This window comes from Macrosteles quadrilineatus, unplaced genomic scaffold, assembly GCF_028750875.1.
Source record: "Macrosteles quadrilineatus isolate MER2022 unplaced genomic scaffold, UCM_ALF_1.0 Scaffold_1__1_contigs__length_201487025, whole genome shotgun sequence".
Lineage (NCBI taxonomy): Eukaryota > Metazoa > Arthropoda > Insecta > Hemiptera > Cicadellidae > Macrosteles > Macrosteles quadrilineatus.
In genome coordinates this window covers 82,009,240-82,030,709 of record NW_026542594.1, presented here as the reverse complement: position 1 = coordinate 82,030,709, position 21,470 = coordinate 82,009,240, and the positions used below count along the sequence as shown (strand labels likewise).

Here is a 21,470-nt window from a genome sequence, read left to right as displayed (position 1 = left end):
CTGATAGATTTTAAGGTAGCTATTTCATCACTAAACAGATAGATGCATTGTCCTTCCAGACCTGGAGCTTCCATGCTCGAAATCACCACAGGATTAGCGATCCCATAACTGCCGCTTCAGTGAGTGCTCGAAATCAGTGCACCATTCGGCTTAGTTTAGCCGTAATCCGCCATTTTGTTTTTTGGGGAAAATATTTATTATTTCAAAATCCCTTTGAGATATTTTTACGAAACTTGGCAAAATTGTTTATACTATAGTAAGTAACATTTATAAAAAAAAATATTATTTTAACTTTCCAAATTTAAAAATGGCGGCCGTTTGAATTTCTTAATGCCAAATTTCATGAAAACCGGTACCTAAATCAAAATTTTGTAAGACATAAAAGTTTTAGTATTTATTATGACAAATCCAACAAAACAAAAATGAATAAAATCGGTTCATAAATAAAGAAGCTGTGTTTATTTTAGTAATTTAGACTGAAATTATTAATATTAAAATGGGCTGACAACGAACTGCACTCACGGTCAAAGGAATTTACAAGGGTTGGAAGGGTAGCCCGCCTAAGCCATATGGAACTGCACTCACGGTCAAAAATCGGCCTTTCACGGCTGAACGCTTCGCTAGCCCCTTAGTCATCTGTTTATTCCGTCCTCTGTCTTACTTTATCCAATACTTTATTTAATACACGTTTTAGTGTCTGTCCCAATAAATACAACAATAAATAACCTAACCTAACCTAACCTAACCTTTACAAAAGAAGCTTCGTTATAATAAGAATATAGCCTATCATGTTATCGTAAATACTATGCTAGAATTTTCTGTGCACATATATATGTGTATTTTTTACAATGTCAGTAGTAAGTTTATTTTTTGACGTTTGGATTAATTTAATCAAAACTTTTCAATATATTTCAACTAATTTAATAAGTTTTAATCAATTCAATCATGGTGTTGCACAATGTGATATAGGCTGATTAAAAACTGACCGTGAGTGCAGTACCAGTACCTCCAGAAAGGCTCAAAGTGACCGTGAGTGCAGTTCCGTAGTTGGATTTGGACCAGGGACTGACTGTGAGTGCAGTTCCAGCCCTCCCTTAAAATGTATTAAATGTAATGTAATAATTTATGTAACGTATTAAGTATTATATTATATTTGGCAATAACAAGCCTATTTTGGAGATCTAGTACTGTAAGTTATGATTACAGGGGAGTGGTCTGAAGAAAGATCAAGGGATGATTCGATATTCGTGTAGTTCAATTGTATACCTTTAACTACAAAAAAGTACAGTAGGTCCGGTATTTTATTTCGGTCAGTTGGCCAGTAAGTAGGTAAACCTGAAGATACACAATCCAAATTCATTTCTGTTATAGCTCTGTAAAGAGTTCTGCCTCTTGGAGTTACTAGTCTCGAGCCCCGTGTGTGTGTTTAGCATTATAGTCCCCACCCACAATAAATGTTGGACCAAGTGTTGAGAAAAAGTCTCTAAATTGATCTCTAGCTATTGCATGAGGTGGAGGACAGTAGACAGCCGAGAGTGTAAGAGAGGCGTTATTGCCACATTTTACAACAATACCGTGGCTTGTAAGAAATCATTTTGCATGTTAGGAAGCTCATAGTGTTTTAGTTTTTTGTGCACTAGTACAGCAGTTCCTCCATGAGCTCTATTATTTGGATGGTTAGTAAAGTAGACAATATAACCAGGAATTTTGAAGAAACTTCTATCAGTGAAGTGGGTTTCAGTAATGAGGCATACAGTACATTTATTTTTTTTTGAGTGATAAATAACTTAAGTTCTTGGCTGTGGTTTGCCGAGCCATTAGCATTCCAAAGTGATATTCTTAGGAGGGAGTTCATTACAATTTGTTAATGACAGCTGTTAGTAGGTTCATGAGGGTACCTATTTGTTGGGTTTGTTGTAATATTAGCTTCTCAAATTTTTGAATAAAACAGGTAACTGTATGCTCAAGATTGTTGGAGCTAGATCGTTCACTACTCACATTTGGTGCTGATTTAGGAGTGGCAGCAGCTTGAGCATAAGTTTGATGTGTAACATCAGGTTTATCAGCAGTGAAGGATCTACTTGACACTTCGGCACGAGCTGACCCAGTTGCAGTTCTCGACTCCTTCAAAAACTTTTGCGAAGGGTTGATTTTACGTTTGATTTCTTGATAAATTGCACAGCCCTTGTAGTTCACTGGATGGTTTCCTTCACACAAAGCACATACTTTGGTGGTTCAGCGACAGGTTTTGTACAAATCAAGGTATCATGGTTTTGACCACATTTCACACAGCGAAATGGATATAAGCAGTAACCCTTTGTGTGCCCATATTGTTGACAGTTTTTACACTGGACAATTTCTGATCTTTTTCTTGGTGGTTCAAACTCGATTTTGGCATTCAACAAATATTGAATATTATGTCTTTATTATTTTGGCTAGGCTCTAAGTCCACAAAGAACAGTGAAAGTGGTGATTTAGTTTTAAAGTCCCTTATATTTGATACATTACGTACTTTATGGCCTTTTCCTCAATTGATAATTTGATATCATCTATGTCAGTTGAGAAATGCATATTCTTCAGGACCACTCTGAAAGACCTGTCTTGTTTTACTTGAAATGTATGAAACGGAACTTTTAGCTCAGTCAATTTATGAACTAGTTTTCGATATGAGTCAATGGATAATGGACAAATTTTGACCTTATTACCGTTTATGCACCTGTAAGTGTATTCATGTATAGAGATCACTAACTCTATTCATGTCATCATTTGTTTGATATTAGACACGTTCGGGATGAATATGGGTGGAGGTTTAATCTCCTTCTCCTTATTGTCAGAAATAACAGTTTCGTCCATGTCACTTGAGTCACTAAGAGCTTCAAACATGTTTCCCGTTTGAACCACATTGTTTGAGGTCGATTGTCGAAGTTTTTTAAAATGACGGGTTTTCAGATTAACATTTACCCTCTTATTACCCGGGACAGTTTGCCAAAAACCATCATGACGCGTGGTTATAATATTAGTATTCGCTTGGACGTCACTGGTTTGAGCGGACGACAAAAAAAGTTGTTCATTCGCTGGACTTTCACGATTACAGATCACATCGCCGTTTTTTGAATCACCAGTGTCAATACCATAGTCATGATCCAACATAGTATTAGCTGACTAGCAGGAACAATTCAAAGAAAGAAACAAAGGTAACAAAGGTAAACACAAATCAAACAACAAATTGAAAGATTGAGGTTATGGAAACGAATACGTAAATCTTCCTTATTAAAACACAAAACTATACAGTTTATAATGAAAGATTAAACACTAATGACTAAAAGGATCGTATTTACAGAATATAAAAAGTCCTGTGAAATTCTTACCGAGAATTTAAGTAAAAATAACTCACATAATTAAATTCTTGATTTTCACAACACAACATGACCAGCTGAATTTTTAATTAAAGTAAAAATAAAAATAAATGTAATATGTTTTTTTTGGTCGAGTAATATAGTAGATAAACGAAGAAGAAGAAAGTGTTTTAATAAAATAAAAATGATACAGTAAAACAAACAATATAATATGTTGTACATTTTTTTTAAATTACATAGATTTTTCTCACCTTTATCTTGTAAACTCAATTTTACATTTTAATCATTAAATTCTATTATCAATTCCCATCTTTTAATCCAAGCCTCTATAAGATAATTTCTAATTCGTCGCCAATATTTGGCATTTCAAATTTTAAAATCTAATACTCATGTAAATACAAGTTTTCATTTTAACCCAAAATGATCTTACATTTTTTAATAGAACATTCCGCTATAAAATTGCCCACCGTTTCATCCCAGTTGAGATTGCATAGTTGACATACATGATTTTCCATCCAGGGCTTATTGTTAAGGTGTATTAACTCTGTTCTAGCTTTTATACTCCAGGACATAAGTTGAACATTTAGATCTGCAAAAAGGAACTATCTATCTCCAAGGTGGAAGTTAAGGTTCCGATACTGCTGGTGATAACACTAGTCAATGCCGAACCCAAACATTCCTGCCGCCAAGCCGTTCTTTCTAACTCTAATAATTGAAACAATCGTGAATGAAAAATGTTTAATCTGTTAAAATCAACGTCTAACGCTACTCGTCCTCTTTAAACCATTTTTAGCATCAACCTGGACCAATAAAATATTTTTTTCCAAAATTTTCTGTCTAGCTAAGATATACGTGAGCCTATTTTTTGGTAAAAACAATACTCTAATAATGTAACCAAAGTGCAAACTTAATGTTTAAAAATAAACTTTATCTAATTGACATTCTAGGTGTAATATGTAATCTGGTGTATTTTGTGGCAATCTAAATAATTGTTGACAAAGTTACCTATTTTGAGCTGATTTGACGGTTTTACTGATAATAAATCCCCAAACTTGCACTCCATATCCCAGCAAAGCTCTACTTATTGAATTATAGCACGCTATTGTTAATTTATCGACACTTGATTGATTATTATTATTAAAATACTCCAGAATAAATTGACAGATAATTTTGAAGCTGAAGAATTTTTTTCGAATACATTTCCCACAAAGTGTACTTGTAAAGTTTACTCATCAATATTTATAATTGTTTACAATTTCGATTTGTTCTCCCTAGATAAATTAATGATAATACTTGAGGGCGAATCTGTGAATGCATACCTTTATAACTTAAGACAAAAATTATCAAAATCGGTCATGTAGAAGAGCTAAACAAACTTGGCAAAGAAACCCCAGATTCAAATCCCATAACAAATGTATAGGGACGAAGTTGCTTTTGCGCATAACTCAAAATAATATACGTCGTATAAATGAATGATGATGCTTGATGGCAAATCTATGGGTGCATAGCTTTAGTTCAAGAACAACATTATGAAAATCTGTCGGTTAGAAGAGCCAAGCCGACTCGGAAAAGAATAACCAATAATTTATAACATATAGATCATGTTGAGAAATGTTTTGTTTACAATTTTTATTAAAAAATGTTTACATGTTTATTACCAACATTTCTACAACCAAGCAATTGTATATAATGGCACACAGTCAGTCAACCAGGTACTGATAATAATAGGACTTACTGAAAAATTGGTCATAGATAAAGGCAGCATTTTTCATCTTTTGGAAACTTGAAATACTCTCAATCATCTGGAGCATAACATTGGCCGGAGGTGAAACTTGAACCAAATTTAACATCCTACTGGAATTAAACAGATCCCAAGGCCTGTAAGTTGAAAATAATTCTCAATTAGCTTGTTTGAAATAACTTGGCCAAGTATGGATAAGCATGAAATAATTTGTTTAACTTTTTAAATTATGTTGCATGAGCAGTGTTATACTACGGTACATATGCATCACCGTCAGTTCTACTAAAAACTGATCAAGGAAAACTACAGTGATTATGAAACACGATAAGTGGGGGGGGATGATCTGTATCGTTATTTTGCACAAGAATGTTGTCCATTTAGTCCAGCATCTATAGGGGGTTGAGTATGCACTGAAAGTGTATCTCATTTTAACTTTTGATTGTTGTTGGGTACAAGGAAATATTCAGTTTTTTAACTACAATATACATATAACAAAAACATAGCTAAAAGACGTGTTAAATAAAGCAGCCAATTTTTTTGATTGTTACAATTTTTTATGCCCTAGGCTGTAGATTCTTTGAGGTCTTACCAGCTCTACATTACTTGACAGGCTTCGACACAACAAGAAAGATAGAGAAAAAAAGTCCACCTAGAAGTTTGCTAAAACCAATTCCAAAGAAATAGTTAGTGTTTTGTAGCTAATGCAACAAAAACCACTAGAAATAGAGGCTTTGGAACTATTACAGTACGGATTTTGCACCGTAGAAAAATTGCACCCCCTTCTCATTATACTGCCTCCTGCTCCAACAACTTTACAAAAACTGTTTGAATGCAAGACTTGTTCCAGGGCATCTTGTAGCTGTTGTTTTAACAACTCATTCTCCTGCTCCACTTGCAAATGTTAGACAAATTTAAAAAATCCTCAACATTAAAACAAGTTCAAACAGGATGACATGGAATCTTATCTAATGTTATTGTTATATGTATATTGTAGTTATACTGTAGTATGAAATACGACAATTCCAAGCCTATTTACAGATTCTCTTAATAAAAACAGTATACTTTTTAAACTTAAGTGTTGTCGTTGGTAGTTCCCACAGAGGTATCTATAGAATATCTCATAAACATTTCACTAGGATATTTAAGATATCTATAGATGATCAATATCCAGATATATATATTTGTTAGATATTGTGAAGAAGTTTAAATGTAACTAATTTAAACTTTCAACAGATATTAGATTTACAATATCTTAAGAATTTCTAAAACTGAATATTATACGTTTATCTGCTGACAGATCACAAAAAATTTATAGATACATAAAAACACAAAATAATAAATATAAATAAGATAAAAATATAAATAAAGATTTAGCCTGAAAAGCACATTTCATCAGTTGAGTATTTTGAAAATAGTTCATAAAAACAATTTTTGAACAATCAACTAGACAAAATTTTTTTTACCCGGACAGGTCTCGAACCGGATACCTTCAACCTACGTACCTCTTACCTTACCTCTGAGCTATCTGTGATTGTTGATATTACTAGTTTTCAAGCGGTTAAAGAGGAGCCAACAGCTGTAATGGTCGCAATACCTTTGTGATACTATGACTCTGTTTATGCATCTAAGTTGTTAAATTAATTGTTTTTCTGGGAGTTGGAGAGAATACTGATATTATATATTACCTAGTGTAATGCACATATTTCTTCCCTTCTGACTGAAATAGTTTGACTTTAATGAAACACTCCCTTTGGAAAAGTGTAGTAATTGTCGTAAACATCGCTAATGCAATTTATTGTCCACTATGGGCTGATTAAAATTATTAGATTTTTTACGCGTAGCACGGTAAAGGGTAACGGAGACAACATACTATAATTCATCCTACCAAAATAACCACATAAAAACTACAATTAAGTTTTAGTTTGATTAGTGTTTGTTAATTTGTTTGATGACTTTTAGATCCTGTGTTTTTAATAAGGCTAACTGTAAAACTCAATATTCTTGATGAAACAATAATCCCCTTATCAGCATTTATCTTCTTTATGATCAATCTCCAATCGTCAATGTAGGATTGACATTTATGGTGTATCTGCTCGTAGATATCTAGTTTTGAATATTTGTACAATATTTTTCGGATATTGCATCTAAACATTATATAAATATTATCTACTGTGAAACTTTTGATATCTATTAAATATCTAAAGGATATTTTAAGATTATTTTGGGGGAGAGAGCTGGTGTAGTGGTTAGAGCGCGGGACTTCAGTCCCTGACCCTAGTAGCACAAATATGTATTTTATAAATATTTTATATATTTAAAGTTGTATTTGATAGAACCTCGAATAAAATATATATATAATATATCTTTAATAATAGTTTGATATATTCAAATATATATTTTAAATATTACCAAAAAGCAATGCAAAATATAAATTAAATATAAGTTTTGAATATAAAAAATAGATTCATAATATCTATTGATAAAACAAGTATGGAATCTATAATATACATATTTTATATGTATATTTTTCCTATTAAATATTTAAAAACATTATGTGTTTAGAATATTTTAAATATATATATAAAATATTTTTGAAACTATATTATATATTTAAATTATTTATAAATATATTTTGAAACACGTCAGATATTTTATTAATAAAATAATATTATATTTGTAGAATATATAGCCTATAATCTTTTATAATTAGCAAATAAATAATTTGCATCTTTTTGTTTTTTATAGTGTCTATCAATTTATACATGCATTTTTTGTATGATAATTGCTATTGTGAAAGCGTTAAAATTAAGTTAATAATAATACGTACTCTGAATGGTGTCACTCTATCATACACGTAAAAAAAAAAATAGCATATAGTTAAGAGGCAGTGTACATGTTCGACAGCTACATTTGGGTCAAACGAAAAAAAGTGTTGATGGGTTTTATTTTTTTAATTGCAATATGTGACAATGAATGTGATCATAGAAATCTCGAATGATTGGCTAGAAAAGGGTGCTAGTGACTGGCAACCTTTTAAGAAACTAATTACGGTTGGATATGACGTTATAAAAATAATTATTTGATTTACATATGCCATAAATTACATAATATTTGTCATAGTATTTAAATTATTTTTTGTAGTTTATTGTATTTTTATTCGTGGAGACTACTCACTATTCACTACAGCACTATTCAACTCAACTACTTGATGCCAAAACAGATTAACAGAATCATATTATACTGTAGTATCAAAAATATCAAGTATTGCAACCATTGCAACTGAGGGCCACTCTTTCACCACTTGAAAACTAATGCTAACAACAGTCACAAGTAGCTTAGAGGTAAGGTAGGAGGCTCATAAGTCGAAGGACCCAGGTTCGAGACCAACCAGGGCTGAAAAAATTGTATCCAGTAATTTTTTCAAAATTTGTTTTTATGAACTATTTAATCAATTTACTCAACTGATAATTGTGTTTTTCATACTAAATCTTTATTATTTTGTGTTTTTATGTTTAGGCCCCATGGGATGTTTGAAAGAGATATTAAATAATTTTTTTATTTAAATATTTTTCACTAAAATATATTATTGGAACATATTTGTTTAATATTTAATAGATTCAAAAACATATTTTTTATATATTTAATATATTTTAAATATTATATAAAATTGACATTAATACACACTTGAGATATATAAAATAGATTTTAAATATATTTATTCATATGTATTTAATATAATTTGTGCTACTAGGGGAGGTCCCGGGTTCGACCCTCGCCAATTCACCAATGGATTTTATATAAGTGATAATGCCGCAACCTCTAGGTCTAGCCTGAAGTAATGTGAAAAACAATCCCAGGCTCGTTCCTAGCGTCATAGGAAAAAAAGATAATATTTTAACATATATTTTACAGATTTCTTAGATAACATATTTTAAAAATATATTTAATTCCATGTAGATATCTTAAGACGAATTTCAACCACTTTGAATATTTAATGGATATCTGGTGCCACTATTATTTTTTTAAATTTATGACAACAGCTAATTTGTACCAAGCAGAAACAAAAAGCTGTGATACATGACAGTTATGTATATGTAGCCAGTTACAGTAATACTAATAGTAAATTAATTAAAGTCCATCTACATAAATAAATAAATAAATAAATAAAATTGTCTTTATTGGTTCAAGCGTTAAGTCAATTTTACAAAACTGTTTTTCTCTTACAACTTTCGTCATCTAATATCTAACAAACAATTAAAAACCAAAATAAGTACATAAGACTAAAAGCTATACATGAAATGAGCACATTTTTATATTTGTTTTGAAGCCTGTTAAACCTTTTTCTCTTATTTTTGAAGGGACAGAGTTGTACAATTTAGGTCCGAAGTAAGCAAAGGCTCTCCGACCTACCTCATGGCTGACTTTAGGCAAGTGCAACAAATCGTTTTGTCGGGTGCTGCGCTCAGAAACGTCCCGCCGGGCTGGCAGTTTTTCTCTCAAGTAGAGTGGCTTACCTAGGGATAACGTTTTGTGTATGAGAACACAAGTAGAGGCCTTACAAAAAACTTCAATGGGCAGCAATTTCGCATCCCTTCTGAATGTACTTACGTGTTCTCTTTTTCTTAAGCCATAAATGAACCTGACTGCTGCATTCTGCGTTCTCTGTATTTTATTACAGTCACCTTTTAATATACTGTTTCCATATGCTGGAAGACAGTATTCAATAGCAGAGAGAACTAGCGACTTGACTATCTGGACCCTAGCGTCCTCAGGCAATAGGTATCTAAGACTATACAGTCCGCGTAATCTACCCAATGCCTTCTGACACGCATAGGACACATGCTGCGAGAGGGTGAGGTTGTCATCTAATATCACACCAAGTGTTTTTACTTGGCTACATATTTCAAGGGCATGTCCGGAAAGAGATATCTTACCATAAACCCCAATTTTTAGTGCATTCTGCAAGTCAGGAGGGGCAACATGGAGAACAGAGCACTTATTAACGTTTAATTTCAGCCCCTGACTCATGGACCACTCTTCCACAGATTTAAGGTCTTTATTTACAATTTCAAATGCCTCACCCACATCATTTTTACTGTATGTATATAGCAGCTGGCAGTCATCAGCATACATGTGAATGGAACAGTTTTTTACCACATTTACAATGTCTGCAGTGTATACATTGAATAATATAGGGCCAAGACAGCTACCTTGTGGGACTCCTCTACTTTTTTGAAGGACGTTTGACATTTTCAATCCAAGTTTTGTCATTTGTGTCCGATTAGCCAAATATGATTTAAACCAATCCAAGGATGTATTGTCAAAACCTAAGTATTTTAGTTTCCTGACAAGTAAGTCGTGACAAATGGAATCGAAAGCCTGAGAATAGTCAAGGAACACAAGCGTGGAGTTTTTATTTTTGTCCTTAGCTTCGTAAAGATCGCTGAATAAGTTAAGCAAAGCTGTACATGTGCTGTAGTACTTTCGGAAGCCAGATTGACACTTTGGTAGTATATCCTGCCCTTCAATATATCTCTCTACCTGTTCAGCAACAACCTTTTCAAGAATTTTGGACATAGCTGGGAGAACTGATATGGGTCTTAAATGTTCAACTGAATTCGGATTATCGGTTTTAGGCAGAGGGTGCACAATGCTTAACTTCCAAGCATCAGGAAAGATTCCCTTAGTAAGGGACTGATTAATCAGATGGGTTATAGCGTCTATGCAATATGGACTAACAGCCTTAATCATGTCTATGGATAGCTGATCAGAACCAACAGCTTTTGATTTTATTTCATTCATTGCTGCTTTTATTTCAGCAATAGATACTTTTTTAAATGAAAAAGTGCCTGGTGTACTATAACTTTCCTTGCAGTAGAAATCAGTTGCACTCTTATCAACATTGTAATAACTTCCCATGTTAACAAAATATTTATTTACATTATTTACATCTAGGTTTATATTTCTATTACCAATTTCATCACTAACAACATCGCATTCTCGCAAGCACGACCAAAACTCTTTTGAACCCTTAGTGTTGGATATTTTATATTTATTAAAATATTTCTTAGAATTTCTAATGAGACAATTTAACTTATTTCTGACACCTTTGTATTTGTTCCAGTCTATTTGCATTTTAGATTTCTGATAACATCGTTTCAATTTGTTTTTTTCCTTTATTATTTCGCTAATCTCTGGAGTCATCCACGGGGTTTTTTTCCTTGTAGCTCGTTTAACGACCATAGGAGCTAACTCATCATACACTGCCCGTATGTTTGATGTTATGAACGTCTCAATTTTCTGTACCTCATTTGTTTGTAAGGCTATGTTCCAATCAATTGATGCAATTTTTCTGACTACTGTATTGATGTTAAACTTAGAGAAGTCTCGATATGTTAACATTTTTTCAAATTTTCTGCTCACATAATATTTAATTTGACCATAGATAAGTTTATGATCAGTAACAGATCTAGGGAACATAATAATTATTGTTCTATTTAGCGTTCTCAAGCTGCTTGCATTATTTTCAAGGAACCAAAAAAATTGTCTCTTCCGCATCTTGACCCCGTTGCAAGGCACGGGTATAGCGGCTAGTAGGGAATAAATGTGATGTTTTTAAGGATACATTTTAGTGTAAATCCAATTAGGCAAATGAAAATTCGCTTAGTCAGCAGGTTTGCTGTGGCGGGGGTATAATATTAAGAAATATCCTAATATAAACGACATATAAATTTTTTCTCGACAGCTTGGGAACCTGGTATTATTTTGAGGAAAGAACATTACATGGTGTGTATTTAGTGTTTTAAACACACAATACATATCAAACACAGCACTATTCATTGTTTTAAGTGAGTTTTATAGGTCGATAAACGGTATTTTGAGTTTAAAGTATATATTTTAAAATAATATTTTAAATAACTCAATCAATAATATAGATACGGGATTTTTCCTTGTACTTTTTTCCAAGCAGATGAAATTTGTAATACACAATGCCGTTTAGAGCATGTTTCTATCGTGTCTAGTTCACGAGATATGAGTGATGTCCTAGAACGCGACTCAGTGAATCTTCCCCCTCCCCCCCCAAGGTTGTAAATAATTTTAAAATAATTAAATTTAATGCTAAATTTATCCAATAATCCAATAATCCAATTAATAATTAATCCATGGTGTGGATCTAAAATCAATTAATGGAAATGTAATTTTATTAAAAGTGATTAATACTGTTAATACTGTTAATACTCCCTTAAGTACTATCATAGGTCTGCAGGACCGCTCCGCCATTTTGCCATGCTCTCCCTCCCCACCCTCTCATCCCCTAAACTGGTTCCGCTCAGTACCTTCCAGTCTTGGCCTGGATATTGTGTGGTGAAAGTGAGGTTATGTCACTCTTCTCCCGTCTCGAGCTATTTACGTTTTGAGGTCTGACAGACCTACGATAGTATTACTGCAAGTTTTAAGTTTGTACAGTGAGGTCTTGTAGACCGTGGATAGTATAAACACTACTGTGTTTTTTAGCATTGTCCGGCCCATGGGACCTTCGATAGTATACGTGTCTGGATGGATTGTAATGACTTTTGAATGTAATATGTGCGGTAACTGTTGTAACGTTGACATTTGAAAAATGGTGTATTTTTACTGGCTACAAGTCCAAACTCACATTTTATTTCTACAATAGAAAGTGTGGACGGGCTGTTTGCATGGAATGTGCAAAAATTTGTGGAAAGTGCTTTGCCAACTATAAACTAGGGCCGGTCATTCTGTAGGTCATGAGCACCACTCTATACAATTTTTTGTATAGCTCCACGCCTTTATGCACTTTAAATAACATTAATAAGTTCTTTTCATATTATAGAATTTTTTTATAATTTACATTTTACTTGTAAAAGTAATATTTTGTGAGGATTAGGAATGTGGTCTCTCAGACCCTACCATAGTATTTGCGTTATATTATTCAGCACATTACTAAAAAATTTTTTATATACATAATTTCAAAGGTCCAAATAAAGGTAATGTGTTTGTTTATTGCTATAAAACCCGTTATTTTTCTGATCCTCATTTTATAACCTTCATTTTACTTCATGGCACCGAACAGATTGTGCAACTCGGTAAGCCACAACATTTCAATTTGCAAAACCTTACACATTTTGCCGTGTTTTGCCATTTATTAAATTGACGTAAATAGTTTACATAATATTTATTAATAATAGTGCCTTAATACAATAAAATATGTGTACAACAAAACCCACAATGTATAAATATGAAATACAAAAATTTTTTTCACAAACATTTTGTTATAAAATTTGGTCTTTCAGACCCCACGATAGTAGTTAAGAGATTTGGCTTATGGATAGTACTTAAGGGTTAATACTGCTCGATGAAATGGCATAATTATTGATAATTAGTAAGTTTATTCACTTTTAATAACTACTTTACACAAACATAATCTTTGAAAAGAAAGGGGTATTGCACCGTTAAATTTACCTTCGAAAATGTGTTTAAACCAAATAAAATGTACGAATTTGCAATGGGTCCACTCGCTATGAAATATACTATTTATTATGCACAGGAATTGTTTGTAAAATCCATAGTTAATATAATCCATTAATACAATTAATTGCATTCAACATGTAACCACCAATGATAAAAAAACCTGAATTTTACATCTTAGTTTTATAGGTAAACTAGCTGACCCGGCGAACTTCGTATCGCCTAAGTTATAGGTTTCCCCTAAGACAGACCGATGGAAAGAAAGTACCGTTACGTTTAATTTTCAAGATGATCTCGTTCGCATCGCTCAATCACGTCCTGGTTGAAGTTCGTTCGCTACGCTCACTCACCTTTGGGTTGGAGCTCGTTCGCTACGCTCACTCACCTTTAGGTTAGAGCTCGTTCGCTGCGCTCACTTGCCTTCAGGTTAGCTCGTTCGCTACGCTAACTCGCCTCCAGGTTGAAGTTCGTTCGCTACGCTCACTCACCTTTGGGTTGGAGCTCGTTCGCTACGCTCACTCACCTTTAGGTTGGAGCTCGTTCGCTGCGCTCACTTGCCTTCAGGTTAGCTCGTTCGCTACGCTAACTCGCCTCCAGGTTGAAGTTCGTTCGCTACGCTCACTCACCTTTTGGTTGCAAATTAGCTGTTGTCATAAATGTAAAAGAAATAATAGTGCTGCACCCTGTTGGTAATCCTCGTAACTTTAATGCTATTGAACATCATAGAACAGAACCAACTTGTTTAATTGAAACAGCTGTTAAGATTCATTAATTCCATTTCTCATAAGGTTAACATGGGAAACTCCAGAGCCACTGGGGCGGAGCCCTTTTAAGAATTTCGAAACGGGAAATAGTTTACGTCCGATTCGCATACCTACAGAATTTACACACCAAATTTCATAACGATCGGTGAAGTCGTTCCGGAGGAGTTTGCAGACAAACACTGTGACACGAGAATTTTATATATTAGAAGATTAAACAGACTCTTCTTTATTATCTATAGAACGCACCTATCCATTGAAAGTATTTTATTTTTTCATTGGTTAATAAATAGAAAAAGTAATAAAAATTATATGTACCTACAGTATAAAGCTTATATACTTTAAAGCAGTTTCCAGACTCGACAGCAAGGATCGGAGTCAGAATTTGACTATGTTTATTGCATTTGTGTCAAAATGGTGGCTTTTTATGCGGACAATTTTGTACTATTTTGAATTCCATACATTTTTTTTACAAAAATACAATACGGGTGTTCTGTAATATTCGGTATCATTATAATTTTCCTACAGTATTTCTTTCTTTTATCTACAAAGAAATACAGATGGCATTGATTTTTTACTTGTTCTAATGTTTTTAAAACAACATGTGGTATAACAATGAACAATTTTTTTATTAGTTGAGAAACAAAACAACAAGAATGAAGATCCCTGTCTCTCTTTTGTAATGTTAATTAAAAGCTCTGTAAAATTACTCAAAGTTTAATTGTTATATTAAAGTTATTTTTCAATTAATTGTATCTCAGTGTTCTAATTTGTGTGATGGAGAATCAAACTCCGCTTATGTTATCGTCCACCAACACATCACTGAACTCTTATTGAAGATGAGACGACCGCAACAAATACAGTCCACTCCATCCACTCCACACACGCTACCGAAAATCTACAAAGGGCCATTATCAATTTATTTCACATTTCTTATGAGATAAGCTTTACATTATTGTTATGCCAACAATTGTAAAATAATATCACAAAAACAAGATTGTACAAAGGAACAATTTTTAACAGTTACATAGCCATCACTTTATATGGTAGCATACATCAAATCTATATATATAAAATCCAATGTATGTTTGTTTGTATGTATGTTTGTTTGTTTGTTTGTTTGTCCTTTATGGACTCCGAAACCGCTCGACAGATTGTAATGAAACTTTCAGGCATTATTAAGCATTATTCAAGGATGGTTTGTGTGAAGTTTGGTGCAGATCCGTCAAAAGGGCTCCACCCCAGTGGCTCTGGACTTTCCCATGTTAACCTTATGAGTACTCATATTTAAAAGGAATTAAAGAATCTTAACAGCTGGCTCAACTAAACAATTTGATTCTGTGATGTTCAATATCATAAAAAAAATAATAGGTTTGCCAACAGGGTGCAGCACTACTGTATTCTTTTTTCATGACAACAGCTAATTTGCAACCAAAAGGTGAGTGAGCGTAGCGAACGAACTTCAACCAGGACGTGATTGAGCGATGCAAATGAGCTCATCTTGAAAATGAACGAGCATTCGACATAAAACCACATTAGGACAGGACAAAGTCTGTCGGGCCAGCTAGTTCCATATAATTTTAAAGTTATTGCAATTTTAATCATCTTCCTAATTTAAACTCAATTTGTATTACTTTCTTTTAGTTTTCGAATCTTTATTTGGCGTTTATGTTGTCACCATGTAAAACGTTTGTTGAATTGCTAAACATTGTCTGTCACAATGTATAAATAGCAACATGTCACAACGTCAAACAACTTAATTCATTGTTACTAATGTTTGTAGGGCCGAAAAAATGTTTAAACTGTAGTAGGCCTACGGTTTGATGTTTTTTTCAAAGATAACTTTGTTCTCGCTGGATAAAAGAATTTGTAAAATTGGTCACCAAATTAGTTGTATTGCAAGAAATTAAAAATAAAACCATGTCACTGATTGTAAGTTAATCATTACTTATTATCTCTCATTTGATTGAAGACTAAAAAGTGTATTTTGTATTACGGTATAAATAGTTTATATTGTAACTAGTAACACTATTTTAATAAAGACCGGTTTTAATTTCTATTATAGTTTACTCTTTTTTTAGAAATTCGTCTAGAGTGTGCCAGTTATTGTTATTTGAATTTATCATTCAAATAGAGTAATTATGTTTATAGTTATTGGTAATAATACGGAGGCTGTACAATCTACCTAAACGATGCTTATGCCATTACTTTGGAAATAGCCAAGTAAATTCTGATGAAACCAATTTGTGCTCTAATCAGTTAGGAATAGTTAATTATAGGATCTTGAGGAATAAAGGTTTTAATTAGATACACTTTTTTGTCGGCAATACAACAGTTAAAAGTTATCGAAAATAAAAACAATCGATTTACTTTCAGATATTTCTAGCAATATACTACTACGACAATATAATTTCAGAAAATCATTAGTAATTCTTATACTAACATTATTTTAAATTTTAAACAAAGCCTATATAAACAACACTACTTTTTGAAGTAAATTTAGCGCAGGCACATTGTCATTTGGCAAATAAATATACTTTCAGCAAAGGCTCACCCACCTAAGCCGGAAATGCACAACATAATATGTTGTTCTTAAGAATTGGTTTCAATAATGGTATTCGTTGCTTCTAAATAGTACGAATGTCCGGTAGTATTGAGTCATTTAATATCCTAACTCAACCACGAGAGAAAATGTCAGGTGTTTCCGCAGGTTGGAGATGAAGGATGAATCACGAGTCGAGGATCAAAACAAGTTACATAGAATCATACATGTTATAAGCATAGTCGTCATGCCTTCAAACCTAAATTGGAATTTTACAAACTATACCTGCAAAACAAAATACAAAATACTGTACAGCATTTGATAATTCTGAAACGCAGAGAGAAAGTTTAACTGTCTCATATAATGTAATATGATTTTAAACATAATAAATTAAAGCAAATTTAGTTCCGTACTATTTAGTGTTAAATATTTAATTTGTATTAAACTGCCCTTAGAAAAATATGCAGTTTGTCTGCATTGAAAATGGGCTGACAAAAACCAACGTAGGACAAAAACCAATAGTTTTTATAATAAACTAGCAGAGTACCTGTCCTTCGTACGGGATTGGCATATAAGTATAAAATGCTTATTGCATCTATAATCAAGCTTTGCGTTTACAATTTGGGGGAGGACGCAGTTTGATGAAATGTCCTTCTTTAAATTTACAGTATTGTATAGCCACATCTACGGTGCACATCTACCATAGCCATAATGTTCTACCACTTCAGCTAAACTATTAGAGAAAAATAAATTATTAAAGATTCACAAAATATCACAAATTATTCATGAAATTAAAAACATAAACATAAGTGTAAACAATCCAACTTTGACAGTTCTCATTGCGTATCATGGATTTTTGTTGCTGCTTGGTTCAAATTACCTGTTTTCATAAAAAAATAATAGTGCTGCACCCTGTTGATAAATCTTATAACTTTTAATGCTTTTGCATACCATAGAACCAACTTTTTTAGTTGAAACAGCTGACTAAATTCTTTAATTCCCTTTAAATATGAATACTCATAAGATTAACATGGGGAACTGCAGAGCCACTGGGGAAGAGCCCGAAAGAATTTTTGAGATAAGAATATGCCTATATGTTAATCGGGAATGTGAGCTATCATCATACCAAATTTCAGCCCAATCCGTCCAGTAGTTAATGTGTGATTGAACTTCAAACAAACAAACAAACACGCCAACTTTCAGATTTATAATATTAGTAAGATACTTTGAATACATAATACAGTATCTTGCATTGTCTCTGTTAAAATGTTTATAGTTTAAAAATTACTCCCTACATTTTCATTTTTAAGTGGTGTATTCAGTGAGGTGCGACTAATGGGATTTACTCTCAGGGTCGACCCAGCCATTGTCTCTTGTAATCCGTATAAGTAGGGGATTAGTTCCTCGGCACGGGTAGGACAGAGGAGCGCAAGGTACCTCTGCGTTCCTCGGTCCTATCCCTACGAATTTTATTTATGACCTCCTATTAGAGCAGGTATTGTGCGCTCCTCGGTCCGCAAATCTGGAATTTAAGCCAATTGACGGTGGAGGAAAGAAATTAGTCTGGGTTTAGTGTCTGGTATTTTAAAATTGAAATTTTAACACCGCGATTTCAAGAACTAAAACGAAAAAAGAAGGACCTCCCGCCAACATTATTCTACCACTTAGCCTGCCCGTATTGAACATGTGACGATGATGTGTGTAAATATTTGTAAATATATAGACAATGACAATAGCGATAGTGTTGGGGTAGTGGATTTATATCCCCCTGGAATTTTACCCCCTTGGAAAAACTGACTTCACAAACCAGGGGGTAAATTTCCGGCCGCGAACTTTTGAGTTACACAACATAAGTTCGATGGATTAAAGGCGGAATTAAACGTTTATTTTCACGGTTATGAACTTAATCAGAACACATTAAATTATAAAAACCCAGAGAGTACGGGCCGGAATTTTACCCCCGGACTTTTACTACCTCATGAGGTCAGCTCAAAATGTATGGCCCGGAGTTTTACCCCCGGAATTTTACCCCCCGGATTTTTACCCCAGGAATATTCTTTAATATTCTTTAAGTTTTCATTTAAAAGTAAACATTTTATTATTAAGTAGCTTATTTCAATTTATTTGTAACCTTAACTAATCAAACAGGGTTTGAATTTAATTTTAATATTCGAGTTTCGGGATTAAATTTTTTGGACCAACTGTTGGTTAATATGTATATACAAACATTTGGGTTTCCTTGCAGTAGTCAATACAACAATTGGTCAAATACCTTTTACCGTATGCCTACTACTTCATTTTTTAACAGGTGTTTCGATGACCTTTCTCAGTACAAACCATAAATAGGTCATGGTTTGTGGCTGAAGAAACAAAGAGGCACATTGTGTTATTATACAACAGAAACTAAATACATTTTTTCCACGGTGGTATAATAAATTGTTAAAGACGTGTTCACCCAATATGATAAGTTACTCAGTTTATTATACATTATTACATATTAATCAACAGTTGGCCCCAAACCCAAATTCCGAATATCAAAATTAAACAGCAAAACTGATTTACTTAGTTGAGATTACAAATAAATTAAGATAGCCTACTTATAATAAAATGTTAACTATTAAATTAAAACTGAAAGAAGAAAATTAATCATTCTCAATAATTTCTATATCTCCAGGAGGTAGCCAGGAGGTGAAAATCCGGGCAGTTTAGACAACTGTACATCTACAGTTGTCTAAACACTAGTTATATGGACAGGGGGTAAAATTTCGGTTTTTATTGCTAATCTAATTTATCACGCTCTGTCTATTTTCATAAAGATTAGACTACCAAATCCGCGGGGGTGAAATTCCGCCCGTGAACAAACTTTTGAGAGCTCAGGTTACTACGTCATAGGGACGTCAGCTTTGTCCAGAGGGTAAACTTCCTGGTGGATAAAATTCCGACGACCCATAGTGTTAGTGTGATGGTATCCCCTGAAGATGTCACATAGGATAATTTACAACTATTACTCAAAGACAGAGGCGACAAATAATATGGTAAATACTACTAAAATGTATTATGCTGTATTATTAAGTTTTTGATCCTAAGATAACTCAAATGAAATACGCAAGAGCTGTCACTCGTGTGATATTTTCCAACACTATTTTGACACCTATAATACAGTAAATAATTCCAAAGTAACATAGGTCCTATGCTATTAGAATCAAAACAATATTTGTTTAGACCTGAGGTCGCCAAACATAGAATGAGCGGCCGCCACTGTAGGGATGCCAAGATTCGCAGAGAATGTTTTAGCGGCCTCAGACATCTCTCTATCCACAGTAAGATCCAGAATCAGATCAGGACTGCAGTTGTTGGCTACTGCATCTGCATATTTTTCACATACTGCGAAACATATATAAAACTCATAAATGAAAAACTTAGGTCATATTGTGAAAAATAGTAAAATATTTAAGACTTAATATATTAAAGTATTTATTTCAAACTGAAATAATTAAAATAGTTGTTTAGCCTCCGGATTACTGTATTATACTTAAAATGGTTTACAATACCGGCATATAGTAATCCTTTGTTGCTGCTTTTGGCAACTAGTTTCGGTTCTTCTGAACCATAATCAGGCCTCAAGGTGTCAGGTAATCACTTAATTCGAAGGTCGTTAACAGAGTTCACTGTAAAATTCACCGTATCGTTCAAGACGAACAATTAACTTGGATCTCTATTGAAAGAGCAAACAGAAACTAGTTCAACTATCTACGATAAGTCTGGAGTCTACAAAATAAATTGTAATGACTGCACGAACAACTACACTGGTCAGACGTCAAGCTCGTTTAAGAAGAGATTTAAGGAACATTAATTTTGCAGAACATCTGTATTACACAACCACAATTATTCAGACATCAATTGTAATATGGAAGTTTTACATTTATAGCAGGACCGTTTAACCAGAAACACATTGGAAGAGTTTGAAATATACAGAGCGGTTATAGCTGACCATCGAAATGTTTTGAATGATAAACTCTTCCTCCAATCCAACTGTATTTACAATCCAGCTATAAGATACTGGAGGGAAACAATGAATGAATGAACACGCACCTGTGATAATACAGGGACAGACGTCATAGACCAACTTGACCGCCAACCGCAAAGTAACCCCAAAGTAAACCCAGTGCAACCCCAGTGCAAAGTAAACCCACATCCACACCATGGATTAGCCAAAGGAATTCACTGCACTGCAAAAAATGATCATCTTGCCATAGACTTAATTGGACCGCTACCCACTAGTGTAGGCAACACTAAATTCATCCTTATAACAATTGATATATTCACTAAATTTATAAAACTTTATCCAATCAGAAGCGCTAACACCAAGACCATCTAAATAAACTCTTCGGTACACATTTCATACAATTCGGAAAACCCAGAAAGATACAAAGCAATAACGGCTCTCAATTCAAAAGCCGAGCTTGGATGAGAAAACTTGAGGAGAATAACATCATTCCTGTCTTTAGCCCTGTATATCACCCTTGTTACAATATGGCTGAACGACCTATTAAAGAGGTTAAAAGATGCTTAAGAACCTATTG

The 21,470-nt window shown here is 33.4% G+C and overlaps 1 protein-coding gene across 1 annotated transcript in view; it reads right to left on the bottom strand.

Annotated features, from left to right (window-relative positions):
• The window catches only part of LOC128998377 (ionotropic receptor 25a-like), a 117,932-nt gene extending 96,841 nt beyond the window's left edge, over positions 1-21,091 (bottom strand). The window contains exons 1-4 of the mRNA XM_054424492.1: positions 20,980-21,091; positions 20,112-20,271; positions 2,706-2,716; positions 1,999-2,207 (exon numbers count right to left, since the gene is read on the bottom strand). Of these exons, the coding sequence (XP_054280467.1) occupies positions 1,999-2,207; positions 2,706-2,716; positions 20,112-20,271; positions 20,980-21,091 (492 nt within the window). The remainder of the gene's footprint in view (positions 1-1,998; positions 2,208-2,705; positions 2,717-20,111; positions 20,272-20,979) is intronic.
• Between the last annotated feature and the right edge of the window lie 379 nt (positions 21,092-21,470).